At 43.1% G+C, this 24,612-nt stretch overlaps 3 protein-coding genes and 2 long non-coding RNA genes across 5 annotated transcripts; 3 read left to right on the forward strand and 2 right to left on the reverse strand.

The window, feature by feature from the left end:
• The first annotated feature begins 3,453 nt into the window (after positions 1-3,453).
• LOC134179049 (uncharacterized) lies at positions 3,454-4,286 on the forward strand. Its single transcript, XR_009969766.1, has 2 exons — positions 3,454-4,012; positions 4,071-4,286. It is a non-coding gene; the product is annotated as an uncharacterized LOC134179049 (long non-coding RNA).
• A 4,192-nt stretch (positions 4,287-8,478) lies between these two features.
• LOC134178011 (uncharacterized) lies at positions 8,479-12,935 on the reverse strand. Its single transcript, XM_062644792.1, has 6 exons — positions 12,922-12,935; positions 12,669-12,729; positions 11,989-12,136; positions 10,983-11,054; positions 10,810-10,917; positions 8,479-8,676 (listed from the first exon to the last, which is right to left on the reverse strand). The coding sequence occupies exons 1-6, from the start codon at positions 12,933-12,935 to the stop codon at positions 8,615-8,617; spliced, it is 465 nt and encodes a 154-aa protein (XP_062500776.1). The 3' UTR covers positions 8,479-8,614.
• A 2,288-nt stretch (positions 12,936-15,223) lies between these two features.
• LOC134178949 (uncharacterized) lies at positions 15,224-17,301 on the forward strand. Its single transcript, XR_009969730.1, has 4 exons — positions 15,224-15,349; positions 15,416-15,929; positions 16,135-16,658; positions 17,016-17,301. It is a non-coding gene; the product is annotated as an uncharacterized LOC134178949 (long non-coding RNA).
• Positions 17,302-18,686: 1,385 nt separating this feature from the next.
• Positions 18,687-19,804, reverse strand: LOC134178013 (protein psiD-like). The gene is made up of 2 exons (XM_062644793.1): positions 19,716-19,804; positions 18,687-19,639 (listed from the first exon to the last, which is right to left on the reverse strand). Exons 1-2 carry the CDS (start codon positions 19,802-19,804, stop codon positions 18,865-18,867), a joined length of 864 nt encoding a protein of 287 aa, XP_062500777.1. The 3' UTR covers positions 18,687-18,864.
• Positions 19,805-22,268: 2,464 nt separating this feature from the next.
• LOC134178014 (uncharacterized) lies at positions 22,269-23,294 on the forward strand. Its single transcript, XM_062644794.1, has 2 exons — positions 22,269-22,634; positions 22,934-23,294. The coding sequence occupies exons 1-2, from the start codon at positions 22,269-22,271 to the stop codon at positions 23,222-23,224; spliced, it is 657 nt and encodes a 218-aa protein (XP_062500778.1). The 3' UTR covers positions 23,225-23,294.
• Positions 23,295-24,612: the final 1,318 nt, after the last annotated feature.

Genomic DNA, 24,612 nt, shown 5'->3' on the forward strand with positions numbered 1-24,612 from the left:
TCGCTACGCTCGTCAACTAGCTAGATTGTCTAGCTAAAAGTGTAGCTACTTTCCCTCTTCGATCTAATTTGGATTTTCCCGTGCACACAATTTTGGAACTCTCTCGATCCCATCTAGTAAGATACGAGCGGTCTCTGAAGTTTCTGAACTCTAGCTACAGAAGTTCTGCATGACTTAATAATTAAATAAAGACTATTGTGTGTGGAAGGACTTACCATAAATGGTAAATAATAATAGAGCTAGGTTCCCAGAAGTATAGAGATAGTGCGCTTGACGTGACAAGTATGTGATATCCCGGAAGTCCCCATCTTAGGGGGCAAGCATATTAGCATAGATACAAGTCCAAAAACATTTTGAGAAAATGATGGGTATGTAGGGATGGGTATGTACTAATGTCATTTATGCCCATCTCCTACATCACATTCACAACTGCTGCAAGCGATATAGGTAAAAAGAGTGTGATTAGGAGATGGGCATAAATGGCATAAGTACATACCCATCCCTACATACCCATCCCTACATACCCATCATTTTCTCAAAATGTTTTTGGACTTGTTTCATATATTTTTGGACGTGTTTCATACATTTTTAGATGGAAATGACAGTCTAGTAAACGGAGTGCTTAGCATTTTGAACATGTGAGAATACTTTCATGTTCAAAACCCCAGGACAGAGAACGTGGAGGTTGCACTATCTGTCCCGCCCCCCTAGTACGCACGGAATAGATGTAAATAGATGTACAAGATGATTTACAACGTGACTTTGCTGTTGAACGTACCGAAATTTAGATCCAGATAATTTGCAAAGTGCTGTTGCTGTTGAACGTACCGAAAGCCTCTACTGTACAGTGTACTAGAGAAGTCGACAGAGACAAGGAAAATTGAAGTCACAGAGGTCCTACGCAGAAGTACTCAAGTGCCGGCCCCTAGACAGTTGCTTAATTAATTAAATACTATTTCTACACATGCGGCTACGGTCTCTAGCTTAGTAACTACTATAGTAGTACGTCATTTGACGGATGCTGCAATGTACCTAGACGTCACAGAGTGCAGCCACAAGAACAGTACCTGTACTGTAACTTCCAGTTCTGTTCTCACTCGGTGCCACGTTCACACTTTTGCACGTGCCCCCCCCGCACGTCACATACGTGACTGATGTTCACGTGACTGATGTTCACGTGACTGATCATCCGTGTACTCACTGACGGCATTGTACCGCATTATTTGACCTGCCAGCTGACGGATGTACGTACTAGGCTGATCTCACTGCTCATTCAGTGTAGTGACTACTTGATTGCAACGACAGGAACAGTACCTTCACAATTAGCTAATATAATGAGGTCACAGCTCGCACGTCACACACGTGACTGATGTCACTGCTCATATCCCATGTAGTGACCGCATTTAATTGATCTGGCGGCTGACGGGTAATTACGCAAAAAGCTGCATCTCGGCCAGGATTTCAATCTTTGATTGCATCTCTAAACAACTTCCACGTTACGCTCAGCATACACGGAAGTACGTAGCAGCTGACGGATGTACGTAATAACACTGATTGCATCTATAAACAACTCCCATTACCTAGAGTTCCACGAAAGAGATACACGCTTATGTACATACACAGAGAGTCAGACAGGATGCCGCGCCGTTGAACATAGTCGTACGTGTTCAACTACACGCAACTGTAAGCAGCATGTAGCAGCAGGTAGAAGTGGCAGCTAGGCTTCCAAACGGTAGTCACATGTACGCACATGACCGGAACAACATGGCGTCGTGGGAAGCTGTACGTGGAATTGCATGGCAGTAAAAAAAGTCAGTTCAAAGAATGGAGAGCCCGTGGGAAATGTGGTTAGTAGATAAGACAATTAGGGCGGACGCAAAAATATTGCTATCATCCTGTATTGTAATACTAACAATCGTTCAACGAGCGATTAGAGCAATGGTTGCTACCCAGCCATCGCTGCCTACTATCTACTTTAGTACGTCTGGGTCTGTCCTGTACGCTATAGTTCAACAATTTTCTGTCATTCGCGTCCTCGTCGCCCATATGGCTGCTTCAGACGTTCCTGAAAGTTCAACATCATCACGGTCAGCTGACCTACAACTGCTGTCTGATCATTCATCTGGTAGTGAATTTCCTGCTGCTCAACAACAAAAGAGAAAGAGACAACCACAAACAGCTTTCAGAAGCTCACACAAAGGTATGATAGCGAGCGTGAAAGAGTTCTTTGAACGTGAGAAGACCACAGGAGCGCCGATTCTCTTTGGCAACGTAATCAAGCGAACTGCAGAAGCTCTGCAAGTGTCACCTGCGTCTGTGAAGCGAGTTGAAAGTGAAATGAGATCACAAGGGTTTGTCAGCAGTCCAGCAAAGCCGGGTAGAAAATCAGGGTCAGGAGCAGCACAGCAAGAAACGGATAACTTCTTAGAAGGCGTTAGTCGTCGTAGAATACACAGATTCTAAACCAGCGGTGAACTGCCTACCATGGAGAAACTTCTGTTGGCCTTGCAAGAAGACGTCGAGTATCCATTTGGGAGGACAACGTGTATGCCACTGTCAGGCAGATGGGGTTTCGCTACAAGCGACGAAACAAAAGGGTTTCATTGTATGAGCAGCATAGAATAATTGCAGCGAGACACGATTACCTGAGAAAAATACAAACTTTCCGTTCCGACAATAGAACGATAGTCTATGAAACCTGGTTGAACGCCCATCATACCCATGAACGTTGCTGGCTAGACTATGATGGCAGAGGAGGTATCCGAGTGCCATCAGGAAAAGGTGGTCATGAGGTCCTCAGACTTCCGGTGGGCCATCGTGAACTGAATCGTATAGAACTGGTATGGGCGCAAGTCAAAGGAGACGCTGCAGACCACAACAAGGATTTTACAATGAGAGCCATCGAACAACTGGCCAGAGGAGACGTTGAAATCATGACGGCGGCCAAATGGAAGAAGTGTGTCGACCACGTTATCCAGAAAGTGGAAAACCACTACAGAACATCAGACGGCGTGGTAGAACAAGCAGTAGAAAGTCTAGCTATAGAAGTAGGTGCAGAGGACTCTTCAGACAGTGAAGAGATCCTGCTAGGAGACGACGAGAATGATAACAATGATTAGTACAATTAGTGTCGTGAGTGTCATTTACTGGCGGTATTCTTTGTCGGTAATGATGGGAGGAGTCTCTTTCAGGAAATATGCTGTATCTACGAACACAGGATCTATAGAGTTAATTTGTCCAGAGATCTGACTCCACCTAGTCACGTGCTTTCGAATGATGTGTGTAGCAACGGTGTAGGGGGCGTACTTACCGAGATACGGGAATTTTCCCACGGTCTCTCCATTTTTTTAGTTGACTGATACAAGGTGACTTTGCACATTTCTAGTCTCGCGTAGCCAGACCCCTTTCCGCCGCGTCCTCCCCGGCGAAATGGGGTCTGGTGAACGGCCTTTGATGTCGCCGTGTGCCGCATAGCCAGAAATCGGCTATCTAAAGACCGGATTTTGTTTCTTAAACGCTTCACTAAAGACCAGACTGGTATGCACGCAGTGCAATCCTATCTCTTTAGCTTCTCTTGTTTCGTAGAGAACAACTCGAAGACTACAGCTAGAGTCGTTGCTGTTTGTGAAATCTGCATGTTTACAGCAGCGATTAAACGCGGCCGTGGGAACGTTGACGTCGACAGGCTTCGATTTCATGCAATCATGATCGACGTCGTACGATCTAGTGTTGTGCGCTCGCGTCACAACGGAGACTGAATGCGAACGTACTGGTTGGATGCGAACGTACTCGGTGCTGTTTGCTGTTTTTTGACGTCTAAAGCGACCGCAGACAGTCCAGAGTGAGCGATATCTGGAAGGGCTTGGAGCTGCATGGCGTCATCGAAACAAGATGAGTCGTCTTTCTGTGTTTGGGTAATCATTTCATGTGTTTTGTGCATTGCTTTGGTGAACACATACAGTAGCAACCAGGAAGAGACCACGTTGACAGAAATGCTGGATGTCCCAAGGTGGTACGTACAGATTTGATGTGTTGTTTGGAAGAGCTATATATTACGCGTGTTCCTGCAGTGTAACTTCCAGAGTATGTGGAGCTTCAGGGAGACTACTTCCATCCAATTGTTTTCTCTTGCCCAACAAGGTGATAGCATCTGGTGGTTTCATCAAACACAAAAGCACGTCGACATGTCAGACAGTTATGTTTCATTGCATGATTTATGATCATGCATGCAGCGCTACATGATCTAGAATTTAGACAGTTATTACAACATGCAGTTATTTATTTCACTGGAAGGTCAAAGGTACAGCAGTTACCACAGTCACAACTAAGTACACAAACATCACAACAACCACATCCTTTTCCTGCACTGTCTTCACTACCAGTAAATAAAAAATCAGCAAATAAGCACTTCCTAAGACAAGTTGTAAAATTTGTCCATACTTCTTCATCGAGGATGAAACTGTCCTGTGCAGATGTCCCTAGACAAGCAGTGCAGTTGCTGTCAAGCCATCCCTTTCAGCTCGCCCGGTCTCTTGGACAAAATCTTCAATGAGTCTTGGAGGACTCCAATGAACAAGCCACCTAATGTTGGGAATGTCAGCACCCATCCCAAATGCTGTTGTAGCTATCAGAACTCTCAATGTGCTGTCTACTTTACTAAATGACATCAAAAATTTTTCTTTCATCTCGACTGTGAATACATATCAACTAGACGAAATTCTTGCAAATCAATACAATCTGATGGAAATATAAAGTGGGACCCCAACTTTGATCTGAGCAGAAGATACAGTGACCAAAAGTTGCCGTATTTAGTACAAAAGATTTAGTAAAAATCTCTAGACTAGCTATATATGGACTACCATATATGTATATCTATGAATTAATACATGGTGATCATGCAGTATACGCATGCAGTGTTGATCGTTACGTAAAGGTTACTCAGGACCAGGCAGATATCATATAATGTAAGTAGTAGATACTTGCGTGTTTCACAGATTTCCACAGATTGACATGCAGTGTCAGAAGTGAAGTCTGCAACCCAAGCTGCTTCCGTTCATATTACTCCAATCACAACGCGGTCTCTTCCTGGTTGCTACTGTATGTGTTCACCAAAGCAATGCACAAAACACATGAAATGATTACCCAAACACAGAAAGACGACTCATCTTGTTTCGATGACGCCATGCAGCTCCAAGCCCTTCCAGATATCGCTCACTCTGGACTGTCTGTGGTCGCTTTAGACGTCAAAAAACAGCAAACAGCAAATAGCACCGAGTACGTTCGCATCCAACCAGTACGTTCGCATTCAGTCTCCGTTGTGACGCGAGCGCACAACACTAGATCGTACGACGTCGATCATGATTGCATGAAATCGAAGCCTGTCGACGTCAACGTTCCCGCGGCCGCATTTAATCGCTGCTGTAAACATGCAGATTTCACAAACAGCAACGACTCTAGCTGTAGTCTTCGAGTTGTTCTCTACGGAACAAGAAAAGCCAAAGAGATAGGATTGCACTGCGTGCATACCAGTCTGGTCTTTAGTGAAGCGTTTAAGAAACAAAATCCGGTCTTTAGATAGCCGATTTCTGGCTACGCGGCACACGGCGACATCAAAGGCCGTTCACCAGACCCCATTTCGCCGGGGAGGACGCGGCGGAAAGGGGTCTGGCTACGCGAGACTAGCACATTTCTAGCTGTTGGGTCAGTGCAATTCTTCGGACAAGAGCGAATCGTTTGGTGTGACTCTCGTCGTTGTAGCTGCTTTGAGTGAGGCGCTAGCCTGGCGGACAAAAGTGAAATGTGAAATGTCAAAGAATAAATTGGGTTTTTTTACTTGCCGATAGCTGGCTTCTGAGGCGCTTAGTGTCAGCGGTGACAGTCTGGCTACTATTAGGAACGTTTGAAGTTGAGCGCTACGTGGGTCCAAGAGCTCTGTAATGACTTCTGAGAGATTCGGTTCGGATGCGTTTGGATACTTTTGTATGGGGCGCCATTTTAGATTCTTCGCATCCCTACATAGGGAGTGCGGCTACATAGGGAGTGCTACCGCACTCCCTGATAGTTGCTGTGTTTTTGGCTGCCACAATCGTAGAAGTCAGGGCAGCAACATACGTTTTTATTCTATACAGGCTATACTAACCAGTCAGGGACATGAAACGCGTCATCTGAGCAACAGACGATGTAGCCTCGATTTTCCAGACCAGAGAGAGCGCGAAGCGCGCGAACTCCAGTCTGGACCAAGTCGGTACTAAAATGATTTCAGAAATAGCCTTCTAAGCCAATCAGCTCCTCATAGCCGGAATGTCGGTTGTAAATTCCGATTGGTTTAGCAGTAATTGGTTATTCTAAGTGCACTAGCGCTGATTGCGCGAGTCTGAAACCCGCGTGGGCGGCTAAGTGCACGCCAGAGCCGTGATGAAGACTCTGGTGCACGCACACATCTTAGTTTTAGTTTCAGCTTCAGTTCTTCGATATTTTCAAGCTTGCGGTGAGAGGACATGCACAGCAGCGTCGCTAGACCCTCATGTTTGACAACTGGTTGAGTGGTAGTCTCACCAGTCGAGCGGTTAGACTAGCTAGCAGTCTGCCAAAGAATCAATGTGTCGTGGTTTCATGTAGGCTCGAGTGTCCAGCCGGTCGTGTCCAGCCGGTCGTGTCCAGCCGGTCACTCCCCTCGCGGGGGGAGTGACCGGCTGCACACTCGAGCCTAGGTTTCATGCCGTCCACCAAGATATCACCGGAAACACGGCAGACGTCTCTTCTTTGTTTCTGAGATTTCATGGCATTTACAAATGATACGTTGATCTAGGTAAAACGATCCTACGCTGTTAGACTACCATTTAGCATCACTATTGATAAATACTTCCGAAATGGTTTTTAAAAAAATTTTTTTTAGTATCGACTTGGTCCAGACTAGACTCGTACCCAGTCCTCCTCCTCGCACGCGCTCCACGTGTTTTAGCACGTGCTTTTTGTTCCACTCGCTAGGAGAAGGACTGGTAACATATTATGTCATGTGACCATATTTTCATTAGTTTAATTAGAAACCGATCCTGTAAATTGTTGCCACCTGCACTGATAAATATGGTGACGAGTAATTAGTCTCACGAGAGTACTACGCTAAACGTCGCCAGCCAAAACAAAAAACACAAAGCTTTACGCTCTTTCTAGGGACTGTTCAGAAACTAGAGTTACAGAGGAGATCGCTTTCGTTGCAACGAGCAAAATCCTCGCTTCATGAACATTGTAGCCTCACTATCTATCGGTAGCGAATGCACCTTGTACGCGCTCCTGTCGTCTATTGGCTACCATTCGCTTCGTACTGAGCAGCTAGAGACATCTCTGTCAATTCCGGCTGGAGAAGACGTCGTTGTCATGATGTCCACAGCAGAGGCACTAGTGAGTTTGCACCTTGCGTGACGACAACTATTGCTAATAATCGTCTAATAGTCAAGGTAATTGCGACTCAATAGGATCCTACGCGTGCCCTTGTAACAACATTTTTCGTCTCGCGTTGCAGTTTTGACCAATCAATGCACCGAAAACCTACCACGTGAAGAACTAGTTCTTCACGTGACATAATATGTTACCAGTCCGGCGAGTGGAACAAAAAGCACGTGCCTAAACACGTGGAGCACGCGCGGGGAAGAGGATGTTGGGCCCACTTTCTTTAGGACCCGGATAAACGTCCCGTATACGCTGTAATCTGCACGTGCTTTAGCGCCAAATCCAGTCAAAAGTGCGTTTACTCCCGCCTGTTTCTTTCGCGCTCTTTTCGATTTCGCGACATGTTTGCCAAGTTTTCGAGCTCTTTTCTTACGACATTCAAGGGCAGGTTAGATAGTGAAGCCGTACTTATGCACACGTACATGAAACTCATCTGCACTCCATCACGTGTCTACTTCTTTTTCAATGCATCTAGGTCCGCTAGACACCTAAACAGGCAAGATTGTACGAGACTGACCTTTCCCAATGTGAGTCTAGAGAAGGGCCAGCTCATCACTGTGCCCAAAGCCACTCATTCTAGCGACCCACACAATAGCCCAATGATGCCCAGTGAGTCTGCCTGCAGAAATCTGGCTGGAAGAATCAATGAGCAGGCTGGAGACAACACTCAAGCCGGTGCATTCCTATTTGGCGTATTCAATCTTGCAGGAATTAGAGAGTTCCGAGCAATACATGAAGTCAACTCCATTGCCTCCCAGGTATATGTACGTGAATTTTACTAATTAACCGTAATTCGCTAAAGCACACTTGAAGCAGTATGCAAGAGTTACTAAATGCAACATTGTACACACACAACTACAAACAGGTTGTTATTTGACTTGCTACTCAGTACTGATATGCCACAGATTGTTATCAGTGCTCAGTGTAGACTTAGCTTATTATATATGTGGTTTGTTGTGTGTGTGTGTGTGTGTGTGTGTGTGTGTGTGTGTGTGTGTGTGTGTGTGTGTGTGTGTGTGTGTGTGTGTGTGTGTGTGTATTTATATTATTATATCCAACCGGTAATGACTAACTGGTTAGAATTGAATTATACAGCATCGTAAACTGATAAACAAATGTCGCAGCTGTTGCACTAGCAGCTTGAATGGTGGCATGATTTTGCTGGACACTACTTTGACATGCCATTCATTGATCCAACCTTCCAAATATATGCAATCTTCTTCACATGTCCTACACACAATGCATAATATTAAGCATAGCATTTCTTCAGTAAAATTTTTCATTTAATTAATCAATTAATTAAAAGACTGTACAGTACATGAACTGGTTACTTGTACAGTGTAATGACATGGACCACACTCGCTGAACCATTGATTTTCAAGGGACCAATATATATGAACATTTGTTGCTGTCCAGAACACCACAAAAAAAGTATAGCTGCACCATTTTTGCAGCACTGGCTGTTAAAGGCAAAACATACATACACGCCTGCACTGGAACATGTACAAAAACCCTTTTTTGCTAAAGTTGCACTGATAAAACAGTTTTACTTATTCTCCAATAACTGATAATCTAGACCAATACAAGCCGATACCGATTGATACACGTAGCCAATCCAATATTTCACGATTATCTGTAATATTGACAACTTAATTAGTTAACATTGAGTCGTATTTGTGGTATCGTAGGTCTTGTACCCTGCCACAAGAAATAAACTTATTCCAAAAATTACAGAGGCAAATTGCAGTCCTCTCTCAAGTGAAAGTGTTCCTAGAATGAGATCTCTTCTTTAGCTTCAAATTCATCACGAGGTGACCCTCACCCGCCAACCATACCTCTACACATGCACATCCTCATTCCGTATTATTGGCTGCAACCAAACCATGTATCGTATGCATGTAAAGTATATGTAAAGAATGTATAGCATACCTCACTTTTCTGACATTTATTTAATACTTAATTTTTTAAAATTGAGAATTTTTTTGAATAAATGAGGTGTGTTGGGTTTGATAGTTAATTCAACATGTAAAATTATACCTAAAATCATATTTGTCTGTAAATTTACAGTTTGATAATGATTTCTACAGCCTACATTGATTGATTTATACAGTCTATTTATATATAGTCAATATGATCTTATACAGCCAGTCAATATTGGTTGATATATAGTAAGACTATTATTGCTCGCTCCTTCGTTTTAGTTCTTGTTTGAATTCCTTGTTATCTACAAGCAGTGCATGCCAAATAATTTCACTGGTTGCATCATGGGGTTTTATCCACAAAAAAAGTCCATGTCCACACTAAAGAACAAGGTCACCAAAATAATCCATGTTTCCACATAGACGTTTTGCTGCTTCTTGACTAACTTGAAATAGAGAATGTCAGTCTTCGAAACAAGGTTAAGCTCAACACTATTGCTAACGTATACATCAATCAATATTTACTGTACAGTATACATCAATCAATATTGCCTGTATACAATAATATTGACTATATATAAATTGGTGGTACAAATCAATCAATGTAGGCTGTATAAATCATTATCAAACTGCAAATTAACAGACAAGTGATTGAAACTAAATTTTAGATGTTGAATTAATTAACTATCAAACCCAGCACACACCAGCACACGTCAAATTATTCTAAAAATTTCTCAAAATTCTTTAAATTAAATATTAAGCAAATGTTGACAAAGCAAGGTATACATACTAGCATTGCTTACACACAAATGTTTAGAATATCAATCTTGATAATTGAATCCTTGCCCAAAATCTATTTATTTATTAGAAACGTACCAAGAATTTTTTCAACTGCTGCTCTAACACTCAATTGCTATACCCAATTCCTGATTTATGTGGTTAGCAGACCATTCCCATGCCAAACTGCATGCAGAAGATGCTCCTAACAGCACACACATATTCAACACATGTTGAGGCCAAGAAAGATGCTACCACATTAGAATCAAACAAGAAGTACAAATACCGGAATCGTTACTGTTGACTTTCTGCACAGCACGTCGTGTACAAGAAATCCGGGACAGCAAGGATAATATCCAGGCACTTGGACACACACACACACACAACACACACACACACACACACACACACACACACACAGGAAGACACAGACAGACAGACAGACAGACAGACAGACACACACACACACACACACACACACACACACACACACACACACACACACACACACAAACACAGACAGGCAAACACAGACAAACACAGACAGACAGACAGATAGACATACAGACAAACACATACACACACAAACACAGACAGACAAACACACACACACATACACACACACACACACACACACACACACACACACACACACACACACCCTCACCTATTGGTTTTCTTGGTGTGACTATCTGCCCACTAACAGTCAAATTTGATGTTCCTTTGTTGTCTGACTGGGCTGATAGAGACGTCATCCCTTCCTTTACAACTCCAACTGACACAAGAGATGAGTTCTCATTACTGATATTTACCCAAGCAACACACAAGAGTTATTCTCACGGAAATTTGGTGTCTCCTTGTCCTGTGCTTGAACCAAGTTGGTGGAAGCACGAACAGACGGTCTGACAGCAACTGAAACAAAATACAAAATGTAGATCTTTACTGTGGAGGGATGGAGGGATTGTACAGGATTAGTGTCTTCTTTCATTCATGAATCTGTCAGCCAATCAACTGTCTGCGCTGTCTGTCTGTCTGTCCATTAGTCTGTTTGTATGTCCATCTCTCTGTCCATTGTTTGTCCATCTTTCTGTCTGTTTGTCTACTTATCGGTCCATTGTCTGTCTGTCTGTCTGTTCATCTGTCTGTTTGTATGTCCACCTCTCTGTCTGTCCTCTCTCTCTCTCCTGTCTGTGTATTGTTTGTCCATCTTTCTGTCTGTTTGTCTACTTGTCTGTCCATTTGCCTGTCTGTCTGTCTGTCCATCTGTCTATCTGTCTGTCCATCTTTCTGTCTGTCTGTCTACTTGTCTGTCCATCTTTCTGTCTGTTTGTCTACTTGTCTGTCCATTGTCTGTCTGTCTGTAAGTCTGTCCATTGCCTGTCTGTCTGTATGTCCATCTCTCTGTCTGTCTTTCTCTCCATCTGTCTGTCTGTCCATTGTCTATCCATCCATCCAAACATCTATAGATAAGTGCCATTTTGTCCGTCCCATCCGTACGTGGAAGTTGCGTCATGCTGTACAGACAGGAAGTAGAGTCGGGACAGGGTGGAGGCTAGTCACTTTGATTCTCCATCTGTCTGTCTGTCTGTCCATCTGTCTGTCTGTCTGTCTGCCCATCCATCCAAACATCTTTGATTCTCCATCTGTCTGTCTGTCTGTCCATCTGTCTGTCCATCCATCCAAACATCTTTGATTCTCCATCTGTCTACACGTCTTCCCTTCCATCCAATCAACTTCCCATCATCCGTCTCTTTCCCTCTGTCTGTCTATCAAGTCCAACCATTTGCCCACTTGTCTGTACATGCTGCTATCCCCTAAACTCTCCCATTAATTAATTAAAACGTACCAACTGGCTGTGTCGTTGACATCACCGGCATTGAGCTCGTTCCCAGTGTGCTCACATTTCTCGGCTTGAAATGCTTGAAAGGACAGTTGGGCTTGAGGCGGCCACTCGGTTGAATCTCAAAGCAACATAACAACTCACTCTTCAACGGCTAAACATTCGACATTCTCACAAGAATGTGAGAAATAGACGAAAGTGTCACCATTCGCAGTGATATGCATATGTCTGAACGGACATGCTGATCGAAAGCACAATCCTTGTAGCCACAACGTACAGACAGTGTTGTTACCGAGTGCAGCTTAACTGTGACGGAAAGGGCATTGGTCACCCTGGAATAAAGACGACAGTCAAGACGTACAAAAAATAAAAAATAATTTGCATACAAATAATTTATATAAATAAATTATTATTAAATAACAAAAATTGTATACAATTAATTTATATAAATTAATTATATGCAAATTATTAATTAATTTATTTTTATTTATTAATTAATAAATCAATAATTTGCATACAATTAATTTATATTTTTATTTATTTATATAAATTAATTGTATGCAAATTATTTATTTATTTATTTTTTATTTATTAATATAAAGAAATAGCATACAATTAATTTATATTAATAAATTATTAATCAATAATTCACATGATTGGTGACTATATCAACTGTACCTTCAGACATTCAGTATTATAATAGAAGTAACAATCGTCTCCTTTCGTAGCCATTCGATCGCCTCAACCCTGCAACACATATGAAATACATCCAACACATAAACTAATCGATGTCATGCAACTTCTGTGTTTCACACCACAAAAAAGGACACAATAGACAAACAGAGACTTGAAATGAGTTTAGATAAAAAGTGCGTGGGTGTGGCAGATAGGCGTGGGTGGGTGTGTGTGTGTGTGTGTGTGTGTGTGTGGTGTATTTACCATTCATGATACATTTGTCATCTGTCAATAGTTTGTCCGTCTGTCTATCAATTGTTTGTCTGTGTGTCTGTCCATTGTTTGTTTGTGTGTCTGTCCATTGCTTGTCTGTGTCTGTCAATTGTTTGTCAACCTGTCTGTCCATTGCTTGCCTGTGTCTATCAATTGTTTGTTCACCTGTCTGTCCATTGCTTGCCTGTGTCTGTCAATTGTTTGTCCACCTGTCTGTCTGTATGTCCATCTGTCTGTCAATTGTTTGTCTGTGTGTCTGTCCATTGTTTGTCTGTGTGTCTGTCCACTGCTTGCCTGTGTCTGTCAATTGTTTGTCTATGTGTCTGTCCATTGTTTGTCTGTCTGTCTGTCCATTGTTTGTATGTCTGTCTGTCAATTGTTTGTCCATCTGTCTGTCCATTGTTTGTCTGTCTGTCTGTCCCATCCATTTCTGTCCATCTGTCTGTCTGTCTGTGTGTCTATCCATCTGTCTGTCTGTGTGTCTATCCATCTGTCTGCCTGTGTGCCTGTCTATCTCTCTGTCTATGAGTCTGTCCATCTGTCTGTATGAGTCTGTCCATCTGTACATCTGTGTGTCTGTCCATCTGTCCGTCTATCCATCTGTCTGTGACAGTGTCAGTCTATCCGTTTGTCTGCTTATCCGTCACTCTATCAGCAAACACGTGCTACACGATCCAGTCACTACAATCTGTACCCAATGCTGTTGCTTTGTCCTCCACAACAGCCAACTTCTCATCCTTCACGTTCTCCACTCCTCATTGCTGTTGATCCCCATCAGCTCCTTGAAGGCGTAGCTCTTGTAAAAAGATTGCCAACCCATTAGCTTCTATAGCAGTCTTCACCAAAAGTCAGATAAAGAGTACTTGCAGTCCCTCTCTGTTGATATTCAATGGCATAATGAAGACATATGGCATTCTTTCAAAGAATCAGCCATGCTGGATGATGATCTGTTCCAATAGAAAAGGCAGAAAACAACCATGAAGGAGACTGAAATACCCAGTAGTGGTGAAGACAAGAATCAGACAATTGAGACAGTCAAAACAAGTCTCAATGAAGTCATGGTTGACCTAGAAACTGGACTTGCCCCCAACATGACAAATGATGATGGGTATCTGACAGCTGTTAAAAAGTGGAAATGTTGAGGAAAATCAACACATCCACCGACCAAGCAGCAGCGTTTGGTTTCAGCATTACACACTTTTGGCAGTCATACAGGGATAACAAAGCACAGGCAAAGAATTCGGGTGCAGCCTACAGCCCTCAGCAGACGAAAACACATGAAAAATTCAAGCTCTGTTCCTGCAAAAGCTGGCCGCCCCAATGTGTTTAATAGTAGGAGATCAACTCAAACAACTTCTGTCAGTAGGTATGTGATGCCGAAGCGAATACAAAAGATAAAGAGACAGCTCAGTCTGTCCGCCAGTATTCAGCAGAACAGCAAAAATGCTTGACAGTTTATTATAAACTTTATACCTAGAAGCATGTTTACTATAGATATACAATGTAAGGTATAGATTACGTGTAAGCCCATGCACTGTTCCTGAAGAAGTAAAAAGTTAATCTATGTCTACGTGACTATACGTACCGTAGTCTAGCTACTAGTAGTCTGCATATTTTAATAGATAGCTAGCTGTATTACGTGTACACCAGTTTGAAGAGGTCTCTGGTTGAACAGCTGAAAGTTGGAACAGCTCCTTTTGTGATTTAAGTGCACTGACGCAGATTTCTGCTGAATTACGAACTAAGAAAAATAAGTTAGCCCAACGTAAGGTAGACGAAACGTCTAGCCTACCTGCTATAGCTACTCTGTGCGTATGTGCTTTGATGGCCCCCGAGTTCGAAAATTACGACGCAGCTACCGCTTCAGCAACGTCAATGGTGTGGCATCGCAAGGTGCGCAGTAGTCAACGAACGCAAACAACAATACAATCATGTTACGTTTCTTCTGCCAACGTCACGTGCAGATTACAGGGTATGCGGGACGTTTATCCGGGTACTGAAGAAAGTGGGCCCAAAACAATTCGCGTCACTCCCCCCGCGGGGGCAGTAACCGGCTGGACACTCGAGCCTAGGTTTCATGCCGTCCACCAAGATATCACCGGAAACACGGCAGACGTCTCTTCTTTGTTTCTGAGATTTCATGGCATTTACAAATGATATGTTGATCTAGGTAAAACGATCCTACGCTGTTAGACTATCATTTAGCATCACTCACTATTGATAAATACTTCCAAAATCGCTTTTTTAAAAAGAATTATTAGTATCGACTCGGTCCAGACTAGAGTTCGCGCTCTTCGCGCGTTCTCTGGTCTGGAAATTCGAGGCTACAGACGACGGGCAGCGTGGATATCCAGCGTAAACAGAAAGGACTGGAAACCGTCGCAGCATTCGCGTGGTTGCTCTGAACACTTTCTGTCAGGTAGAGCTGTCATTGCTAGTGTTTTCTGTAATAAATAGTAATCTATGCCACTCTGAATGATTCTAGGAAAGCCATTCTCTGTGTATGATTCAACTAACCCTGACTGGGTACCATCTGCAAGGATGGGTTATGTTGCTACGAGCACTTACAGTGGAGAGAGATTCGTTCGTCTCAAGAGAAGGCCTAGTACACCTAACAGCACTGGGGGAAACAAACGTAGGGTAGTAGATGCACCCGTTGATGATGACAAGGACGCTTCTCTAGAGACTGATCACCACCCGCCAACGGATACATTTCTAGCACTAGACGCCACTGAAACAGACGCAGTGACTGGTTGTGCTTGTCAAACAGACCTTGAAGGAGAGAGCATTGAATCCATGAAAATGGAATAGAGAAGCTGAGGAATGAATGTGAGTGTCTTCGAAGAGAGAAGGACTGCCTTTTGAAAGACAACAAAGCTCTTCAGGAAGACAATGAGTGGCTGCAAATGGACATTCTCAAAGTCAAGGAAGATGCAAAAAAGTTCTGAATCATTTGAGGTTCTTAAAGCAGATCAACAGAAGCTGAAGTTTTTACACAGGTTTTAAATGGATTCACACACACACACACACACACACACACACACACACACACACACACACACACACACACACACACACCACACACACACACACACACACACACACACACACACACACACCACCACACACACACACACACACACACACACACACACACACACACACACCACAAAGCAGTCTACTCTTGGATTTGTTGTCTTTTAGAGATTCCTGAATGGGCAATATTTCTCGCTCTGTTTAATTAACCCTGTTTCGCCAACTCTAGCAGATGGTTCAAAACTCCCTAAGACTTTTGCTTTTATCATGTTTCTTATGAAACTTTGACTAAATATTTGTGATCAGGACATAGCATACAGATTTGGCATTCACAGAACAACAGTGTCAAGAAGTTTTCAGCGAGTGATGGAAGCAACTGCCATTAGAACATCACGCCTGATAAAGTGGCCAGACAGAGAGACCTTACGACAAACTATGCCTACTTCCTTCAAAAGATTCTTTAAAAAGTGTTGTGTGATTATTGATTGCACTGAAGTATTTATGGAGAGGCCTTCAGATCTTCTTGCTTGTGCATAAGTAATGGAGTCACTATAAGCACCATTCAACAATAAAGTTTTTGCTTGGGATTTCACCACGAGGGACTATATCATTTGTGTCGCAGTGTGTTGGTGGACGCATGTCAGACAAAGAGGTTGTTGAAAAATCTCAACTTATGGAACATTTACTGCCAGGTAAGGTGGTTGTGGTGGTGGTTGTGGTAGTGGTGGTGGTGGTGGTGTGTGTGTGTGTGTGTGTGTGTGTGTGTGTGTGTGTGTGTGTGTGTGTGTGTGTTGGTCGTGTGTGTGTTGGTCGTGTGTGTGTTGGTCGTGCGAGTGTTGGTCGTGTGTGTGTTGGTCGTGTGTGTGTTGGTCGTGCGAGTGTTGGTCGTGTGTGTGTTGGTCGTGTGTGTGGGCGAGTGTTGGTCGTGTGTGTGTGTGTGTGTGTGTGTGTGTGTGTGTGTGTGTGTGTGTGTGTGTGTGTGTGTGTGTGTGTGTAGTATTGGTCGTGTGTTACATACATATCATAAGTAACATAATATGTATCCTTAGGAGACATTATATTGGCTGACAGAGGCTTGACTATGCCAGTTTGGTAATGGCTGAGGGGAACCCCTCCGTTTACTAAAGGCAAAAAACAGCTGGAGAAGAAGGAGGTGGACTGGAGTAGAGAGTTGTCTGCTGTCAGAATACATCTCGTTATCTTTATGTTACCTTTATGATTTACCGCACTCGACCATCAGACTAAGAAATCACGTCAAACTCGCGAATTCACTGATAAAATTTGCTTTAAATCTTTCGCAATTAGTATACTAGCGCCGTATTATCTAACACACAGTCGAACGTCTTTGAAATGTTGTACAAGTCGCCGTCGCAAAGAGATACCTGCCGAGGACGGAAGCTTACCCTGTAAAATGGCGGCAAATGTACGGGTACTACAGGGAACGCCTACTCTCCACCCCAGTACGAACTATCTCTATACTTCCGTAGTAAAACATACAGTCACTATCATATGATCGTCGTCATCTTCGTGACCAGGCTTGCTGCGCTTTCGGCTTTTTCGGAAATTCACTCCTCAATGCATCGAGCCTAGTCTCGCGTAGCCAGACCGTTTCGAAATACTTCTGGCTACGCGAGACTACATCGAGCCCGCGTGGTCACTCACGAGGCTACAGTTTGACTATCCGGGGAATGACGAGGGCGGAGAGAGACTGCGTCGAGTCTATACAGTTTTACCTAAGGAATTTAATTAATTATTCCTCTAATACAGTAGCTAGTATATTTTCGCATATCAGTACTACCACATCATGCACATACCAAGAGTACATTTTCATGTTATAACACATGGATACGTAAATAGGACAGTGAAGAAATTTTCAAAAGATAGCTGTAGAAGGTATCCTGTCAAGTCCATTTCTAATTAGAATTAGTGAGTGTGTTTGCACTATGCAGCATCTAGACTTGCACTAACACACAGACTGACTTTTAAAACTTTGTTTTCTCTATTAGTAAAAGAAAAAGATAATTAACGTCACATCCTCTAGATTCAGCATGTTATATTAATAAAGACTCGCCTTCTTTCTCTATTAACGACTCGCCTTCTTTCTGTATTTGCGTGCATGCATTTAAAAGTTTAGCTAGCCCCTTTGCCGTCTTGAGTGTCCAAAGGATTTCTTCAGGGTGAGAAGGTGCAGCATTGCCAGACCCACGGGTAGCCTACATCACATTCGAAACGTCGTTTCAATCTTCAGTAGGGTAAATGACCGATCGAGGTAATAAGAGAGCCCTGATGCAGAGTTAATTAAGACAGGAACACCAGACTTGTTGTGTTAATTAATTAAGAGACTTCCCCACTTATTTTGAATTCTACTGTTAGTCCTCTAGTAACCATCCTGTTCATTGTTAGTCCTACAATACCATCTGATATTCAATAGTAGCTGCACCACTGAAGTACAACCTGAAGCAGATACTGATGGCAGTGCTTTACAACCACTGCTGCAGAGTAAAAAATTAGTATTACAACCAAGTTCCATAGCATATTGCAGCCTCCCTCTAATTGCATGCGTTAATTGTCCACCAAGCTTCCCTGGGCTCTATTAACCTAATTAATCTTGGAATGGACTTCAGTAGTATATACATGCACCCAGTGATCACATGTGGCACAAATACCTAATTGTGAGTTAAGATCTGTCCGATGAGCTGTGCTACTGGGCAAGCTTCAATATTCCATGTGTAATCTATTGTAAGTCAACAAACCAGAACAAAACACTAGTCAAATGAGAATCATATCAGCAACCCTACTAGTGGTGCTGTGTTTATAGTCTAACTAATACAGTGTCACACGAATATTTGGAAAGCATACTGATTCACTTCCAGTTGCTGTTCAGTAGGATGGCTAGTTTCACATGACTGTACATGTGACAGCAACAACAAACAGGATTTCTGATAGTGGACTAAGAATACTTGCAGCACCACTTGTAATGTTTGTACTTGTATTTGTACTTGTAATTGTACTTGTAATTGTACTTGCACTTGTAACATTTGGAGCGACTGTAGTCTTTGCACTTGTACTTGTAATACTGGGAGTAACTCTTGGAGTCGGGGTATTTGGTTGAGTACTAGGTTCTGGGCACCTAGGTCGAGTGTCAATATCTCCTTCATTACAACGGTCACAATCACAACATCTAATGCAGTTTCCACCCATATCTGTATTGCATTCATCTAATTCCTTGCACGTTTCTCTGGAAAAGCAGTTTTTTTGAACCGAACTGACTCCTCCTCCAAAAATTGATGATAGCGTGTGCACTACAGTGCGACACAGTTTTCCTACTTCACACGGTACTAGGGTTTGCTGCTCATCACACCGATCTTTGCTGTCAGTCGAGCAAGAGTAACATTGAATAGGAACGCCTGATGGTGTCGCATCCGTTCCATTATTGCAGTAATCAAAATCGCAGCAGACTGTAATGGTATCGTTTGTGGAGCAATTATCAAGACAGCCGCGCCCGTGAATTCCTGTAAAGCAGTACCCGTTGTCGCATTCTGTTGCGTTTTCCCCGTTTACGGTCGGGTCGAGGTGGCAACGAAGACCATTGCCCGCACCTGCGAGACACACGAGAACAAGACCAAACAGCGGCAGTGGCATTGATCTTGGTTGTAGCCACAGAATCGCTAGACTAGAATAAGAACAACGCGAGAGTACAAGTCGTCAAGCGATTATCATCTGGGTATAGCCACTAGAAGTCTATTCACCTGGTAAGTTGGAAGAAAAGAGAAGCCGCACTAGACGGTTGAATGCTTGCGAGGCGAAGAAAGAATGCGCACGACTGGGTGTGACACATCCTTCAGTATTAGAGATGCGCATGCAGATCGGATCAGAAAATAGACCAACAAGCGTTTGCCATGTAATCGACTTATAGGCGACTAATCATAGACTATGTACCGCTAACCCACGCTTCCATCTGTCTGGATGGATGGATATCTGTAGTAACGCGCCGATCGACACGACGCCGGTCTCGGATCGTCGCGAAATGCGGCGGAAGGGTCGAGATCGGCCGTCGGAGACCAACGGTCGAGTTGGATTTCGCCCGGACTGCCTCCGACGGTCAGAAACGAGACTTTGGCGGCCTGAAATGAGATGTTCCGGAGTTTGTTTGTTCAAATAACGGAGTATGCGGACGTGCACTCGCCAGTCATCTTTGTTGTTTGCCATTCTCACAACACTTGAACAGTTACTGGTAGAGTGCAAGATGCGCCCGCACTGTACGCCATTCTCAGAGTGCAAGATGCGTCCGCTGCCAGACTTTGTCAGCCGGAGTTTGTTGTTCTATTCGCCTAGGTAGCTACTATCTACTAGGTGCTAACGCCATACCTACCGCCCATACAGCGCGCGGGTGAGGGCTAGTGTATACACTAATAATGTTGTAGCAGAACATGTACAGTTCAAAGGCTGTGAGCATATACATAGATCTATATAGAGACTAGATCTATAAAGACACCGACTGTGATCGTACGTTCCTCTGGTCCTGCATGGAGTTTTGCTATATGGACAGTCGTGTCAGCGCTAAGTGGCAAAAAAAAGAGATCTCAGAATCTAGTACACGGAATAACAGAAAGGCAATTTGCAATTAACTATACAAGACTCTGTTGTTTTGCATGTATTGGTTCTTGGTTGGTGTTTAGAGAGATACCGCCACCGCAAACTGTCGTCGCGTACGGTTGATTATTTTGCAATTTTATTGAACGGATTTGGCCAGGACGGGAATTGTGGTGACAGTACGAGCTGGTAATTGCGTTTCGAGTTTGGATTCTTTCCTGAAGCTTTCGACCACTTAGTTATTAACTTATATGTTAATAAGTTAATTATTTATTAATTTAAATGACACAGTAGGGTATATGTATGCAGCGTAGAGAGGAGGCCAGCTGCGTTAACTTGATTAGTCAGCAGCCGCATAAGCGGGCGCCTACTGTGTAACCTAGTATCGAGCTTGCTTTGCATATGCACCCCATCGATGCACAGGCCTATACTAGAAGTCGTGTAGGAACGACTTGTCTAGCTAGGCCTACGTCTACGAAGGAAGTCGAGTGATTGTTTTTCGCGACGTTGCATCTAGAAGGTATGGCAGATGATCACGTGGTGTAAAACGCAGCGTCCGGTCTGGTACGTACTTGGTTTGAGAGATCTCGGGTGACTCTTCATCAACTAGTCGAGTCTACATATTTTTGGAAGCGCAATTAGAGGTACGTGGTCTAGTGTGATTGACATGAAGGCACCGATGACTTGTTTCTTGTGTCGTCTAGTCTTACGTTTTACTTATATAAATTGTTTCTTTACGTAGAGATCCCTCAGGATGTTACTTTATCTGTTCTCTAGTTGCATTAGAATCAAATGCAACATAACACTAATGTGATGTTCTCCCTTTCCTTTTCGGAGAGAACATCACGTGATACAGTACAGTCCCATTCAGAGCCATATATATATATATATATATATATATATATATATATATATATATATATATATATATGGCTCTGGTCCCATTGCTATCCTCGCGCGGTCGGACCACCGAAAGCGGGAGACCTAGTGTCGAGGCTAACATAACACAGGCAGACAGACAGATAATACAGTATTATTTCAATGACAAGTCGACCTAAAACTGGAATTATGAGCTGACGTAAAAGAGCTAGAAAACATGAGATTATAACAGTAATTAGTAGAACACCTGCTGCAACCACAGTTGCTAATGTCATTAGCACTTATTGTGTAAAAGGTCAACAGGAATTCACCTCAAACACCAACAACGAGACCATGCACTCGCTAAGATTACCAGATGTCTGACATGAGAACATCTAGTGTTCTGTAGCAACTTTGGGACCATCAACACCACTAGTGTCTCTAGCTCCAAGATCCCACACTATGCATGCTAAGGCTTTCCAATTCTGTCCAACCGTCAGTAAATGCTGTTTTCTCCACTCCAAACGTCCCTTCCCTCTCCTAACCGTCATTTTGACGGTACTGACGGTACCGACGGTACACTGACGGTACCGACGGTACACTGACGGTACCGACGGTACACTGACGGTACCGACGGTACACTGACGGTACACTGACGGTACCGACGGTACTGACGGTACTGTACTGACGGTGTTACAGTGATATGTGTTTCCCCGGGTTACAAGTTTCCCCGCACGTACATCCCTAGTGATTTGTGTGTCCCTCCCGCACACTTATCACGGGACTGTCTACGTCTACATCAAAGACACAGCAAGAGCGCGTGCTCCAACCATTCAAAATTGGCGCGCACGATGGATAGGGAACAATATGAGACTGGTCGCGTATATTGTAAATGGAGAGTATCCAGACGGACTAACGAAATCAGAGAAGTTTGTACTGAGGCGAGCGAGCAAGAGCTACTCGGTAAAAGATGGGAGGCTTTATTACGAGGACAGAATGGCGGATGGACAATCTACTCTCTCGCGCTTGGTGTTACAGGGGAGAGAAGAAGTGGAACGTGTATACACAGAATGTCATTTATCAGCTGGTGGACGAGATGCTACTATCGAAAAAATCAAACAACGATATTACTGGTAGCTTCGTCCCCAGACTCAGGCTCACGTGAGTCTGGGGACGAGCCTAACTGGCCAAACTATTACAAAGAAATCACAGAAAAGGTAAGGTTGTATAGTCTGCGCGATAGGAGGTGTAGGGGAAGTGCGCGTATTTGCCATACTTAGTGTAGAGAAATTAGCACCTCCCACTTCCGGTAGTACATTTACTAGTAGTCTAGAGTCTGTTGTAATCTAAATACAAGTGCGTGTTCGTTTGGCCTTCGATCCTCGTGTCTCGAGAGCTTCGTACCCTACATTAGTACAGAAGGCTATACAGTACTTACGTGTTGAACGCTGTTTTGTATTCTTTGCAATTGCTTCATATGACGTAGAAATTGCATTTTGTATCTTTAACTTTATAGATCAAATTATGTGACAGATACCAGAGAAACGCTCCTCAACTGCAATCTGCAGCTTTGCCATTGCAGCCCATTAAAGGTCACACAGAAGTCTGGTATCTTGTTGGCATGGACCTGATAGGACCTTTCCAGGAGAGTAAAAATCGCATCAAGTATGTCCTAACAATCACAGATTACTTCAGCAAGTACGTAGAAGCTGTCCCAATACAAGACACGTCAGCATTCAATGTTGTAAGAGCAATATACAAGGTTTTTAGTATCGTTAGCAAGTCCTTTGTGTCAGTTTTCTTTTAAATAGTCGCTTAAGAGTCTGGATACCAAAACTAGAAAAGCTTAAGTAATTTATCTTTTTTAAAAAACTAAAATTTAGTGGGTGTGATGTGTTAGGTATACACTGTCATCATGGAGCTCCTGTTAGCCTGATATGTGACCAAGAAACTGAATTTATGAAGGTAGGTAATGTGTATGTAGGTTGCAGATCTCTCTCTAAAATGATGCCTTCACCTGATGATGATTGGGAGAAGTACTTAGATTCGGTGATCTTTGCAACAAAATTGAAATACAAGTCGCCAAGGCACAACCAACACCAGTCCATTTAGAATGATGTCTGGACGTGAGCCAAGGTTTCCATTAGAAACTGAGAAGGCTGGAGATGGTACAGACATGAGTGATGTCCAGAAGCAATGGCAAGACTGTGACGTTGAACAAGTGATAGACAGGATTATTGAAAAGCAGACATCTCTTTTCTGTGAAGTGGGGCAACGAATTGCGACTGCACAGGAAAAGCAAAAGGAGCAGTATCAAAGACGCAAAAGGATTGTTCAATACCAATTTGAGATTGGATGCAAGGTCTTGAGACGCAACATGAAGAAGAATACCAAAAAGGGCCACAAATCTGAAGATTGATGGCTTGGCCCATACACTATTGCAGAGCTCTCAGCAACATCATGTTTGCTGGTAAACAAACACAATGAGAAACTCAAGACAGGGGTCAACTTAAGCCAGTTAAAGCTGTACCATGAACCTATCACTACATCGGAGGAAACAAAGAGTATGTTGTTTTCTGTTCATGTAATGTTTCATGACATGTTTCATATTCTTTATTCATTTTCTCTTTTCTCATCAGATACCGAAATTATTGACTTTACTACTGAAGATACATCGCCAGCAACTGAAGGCACAGGACCAAGACTTTGGGTATAGTTGGACTAAATGAAGATGACAAGAAAATACTTGAAACAAATGGTTGGCGAAATGACAGACTTGTGAATGCTGCCCAAGACCTGCTTAAAAGTACAGTTTTCAAACGTACCTGGCTTTTGGAACACACTTCTTGGACAGAATTTTTCATTTAAGGTTCAGCCATCAGAGTTTGTCCAGATACTTCACAATGGTCAGAACCACTGGTTAATGGTGTCTGCTATTGGTTGTAGCCCTGGAGAGATTGAAGTATACGACAGTGCGTCCACCAACCTTACTACTTCTTTGAAGAGTCAGATTGCATCTTTCCTGTTTACTCCATTGCCATGCATCACAGTCAGGTGTGTAGAAGTATTTAAATACTGAATACTGTTTGTAATGTAATACTCAATATTGGTTGATTTAATTAAAGGTATATTGATACTCAGAGACAAGCTGGACCATCTAATCAGACTGTGGTCTATTTGCAGTGGCAAATGCCA

This window comes from Corticium candelabrum, chromosome 4 (assembly GCF_963422355.1).
Source record: "Corticium candelabrum chromosome 4, ooCorCand1.1, whole genome shotgun sequence".
NCBI classification, from domain to species: Eukaryota; Metazoa; Porifera; class Homoscleromorpha; order Homosclerophorida; family Plakinidae; genus Corticium; species Corticium candelabrum.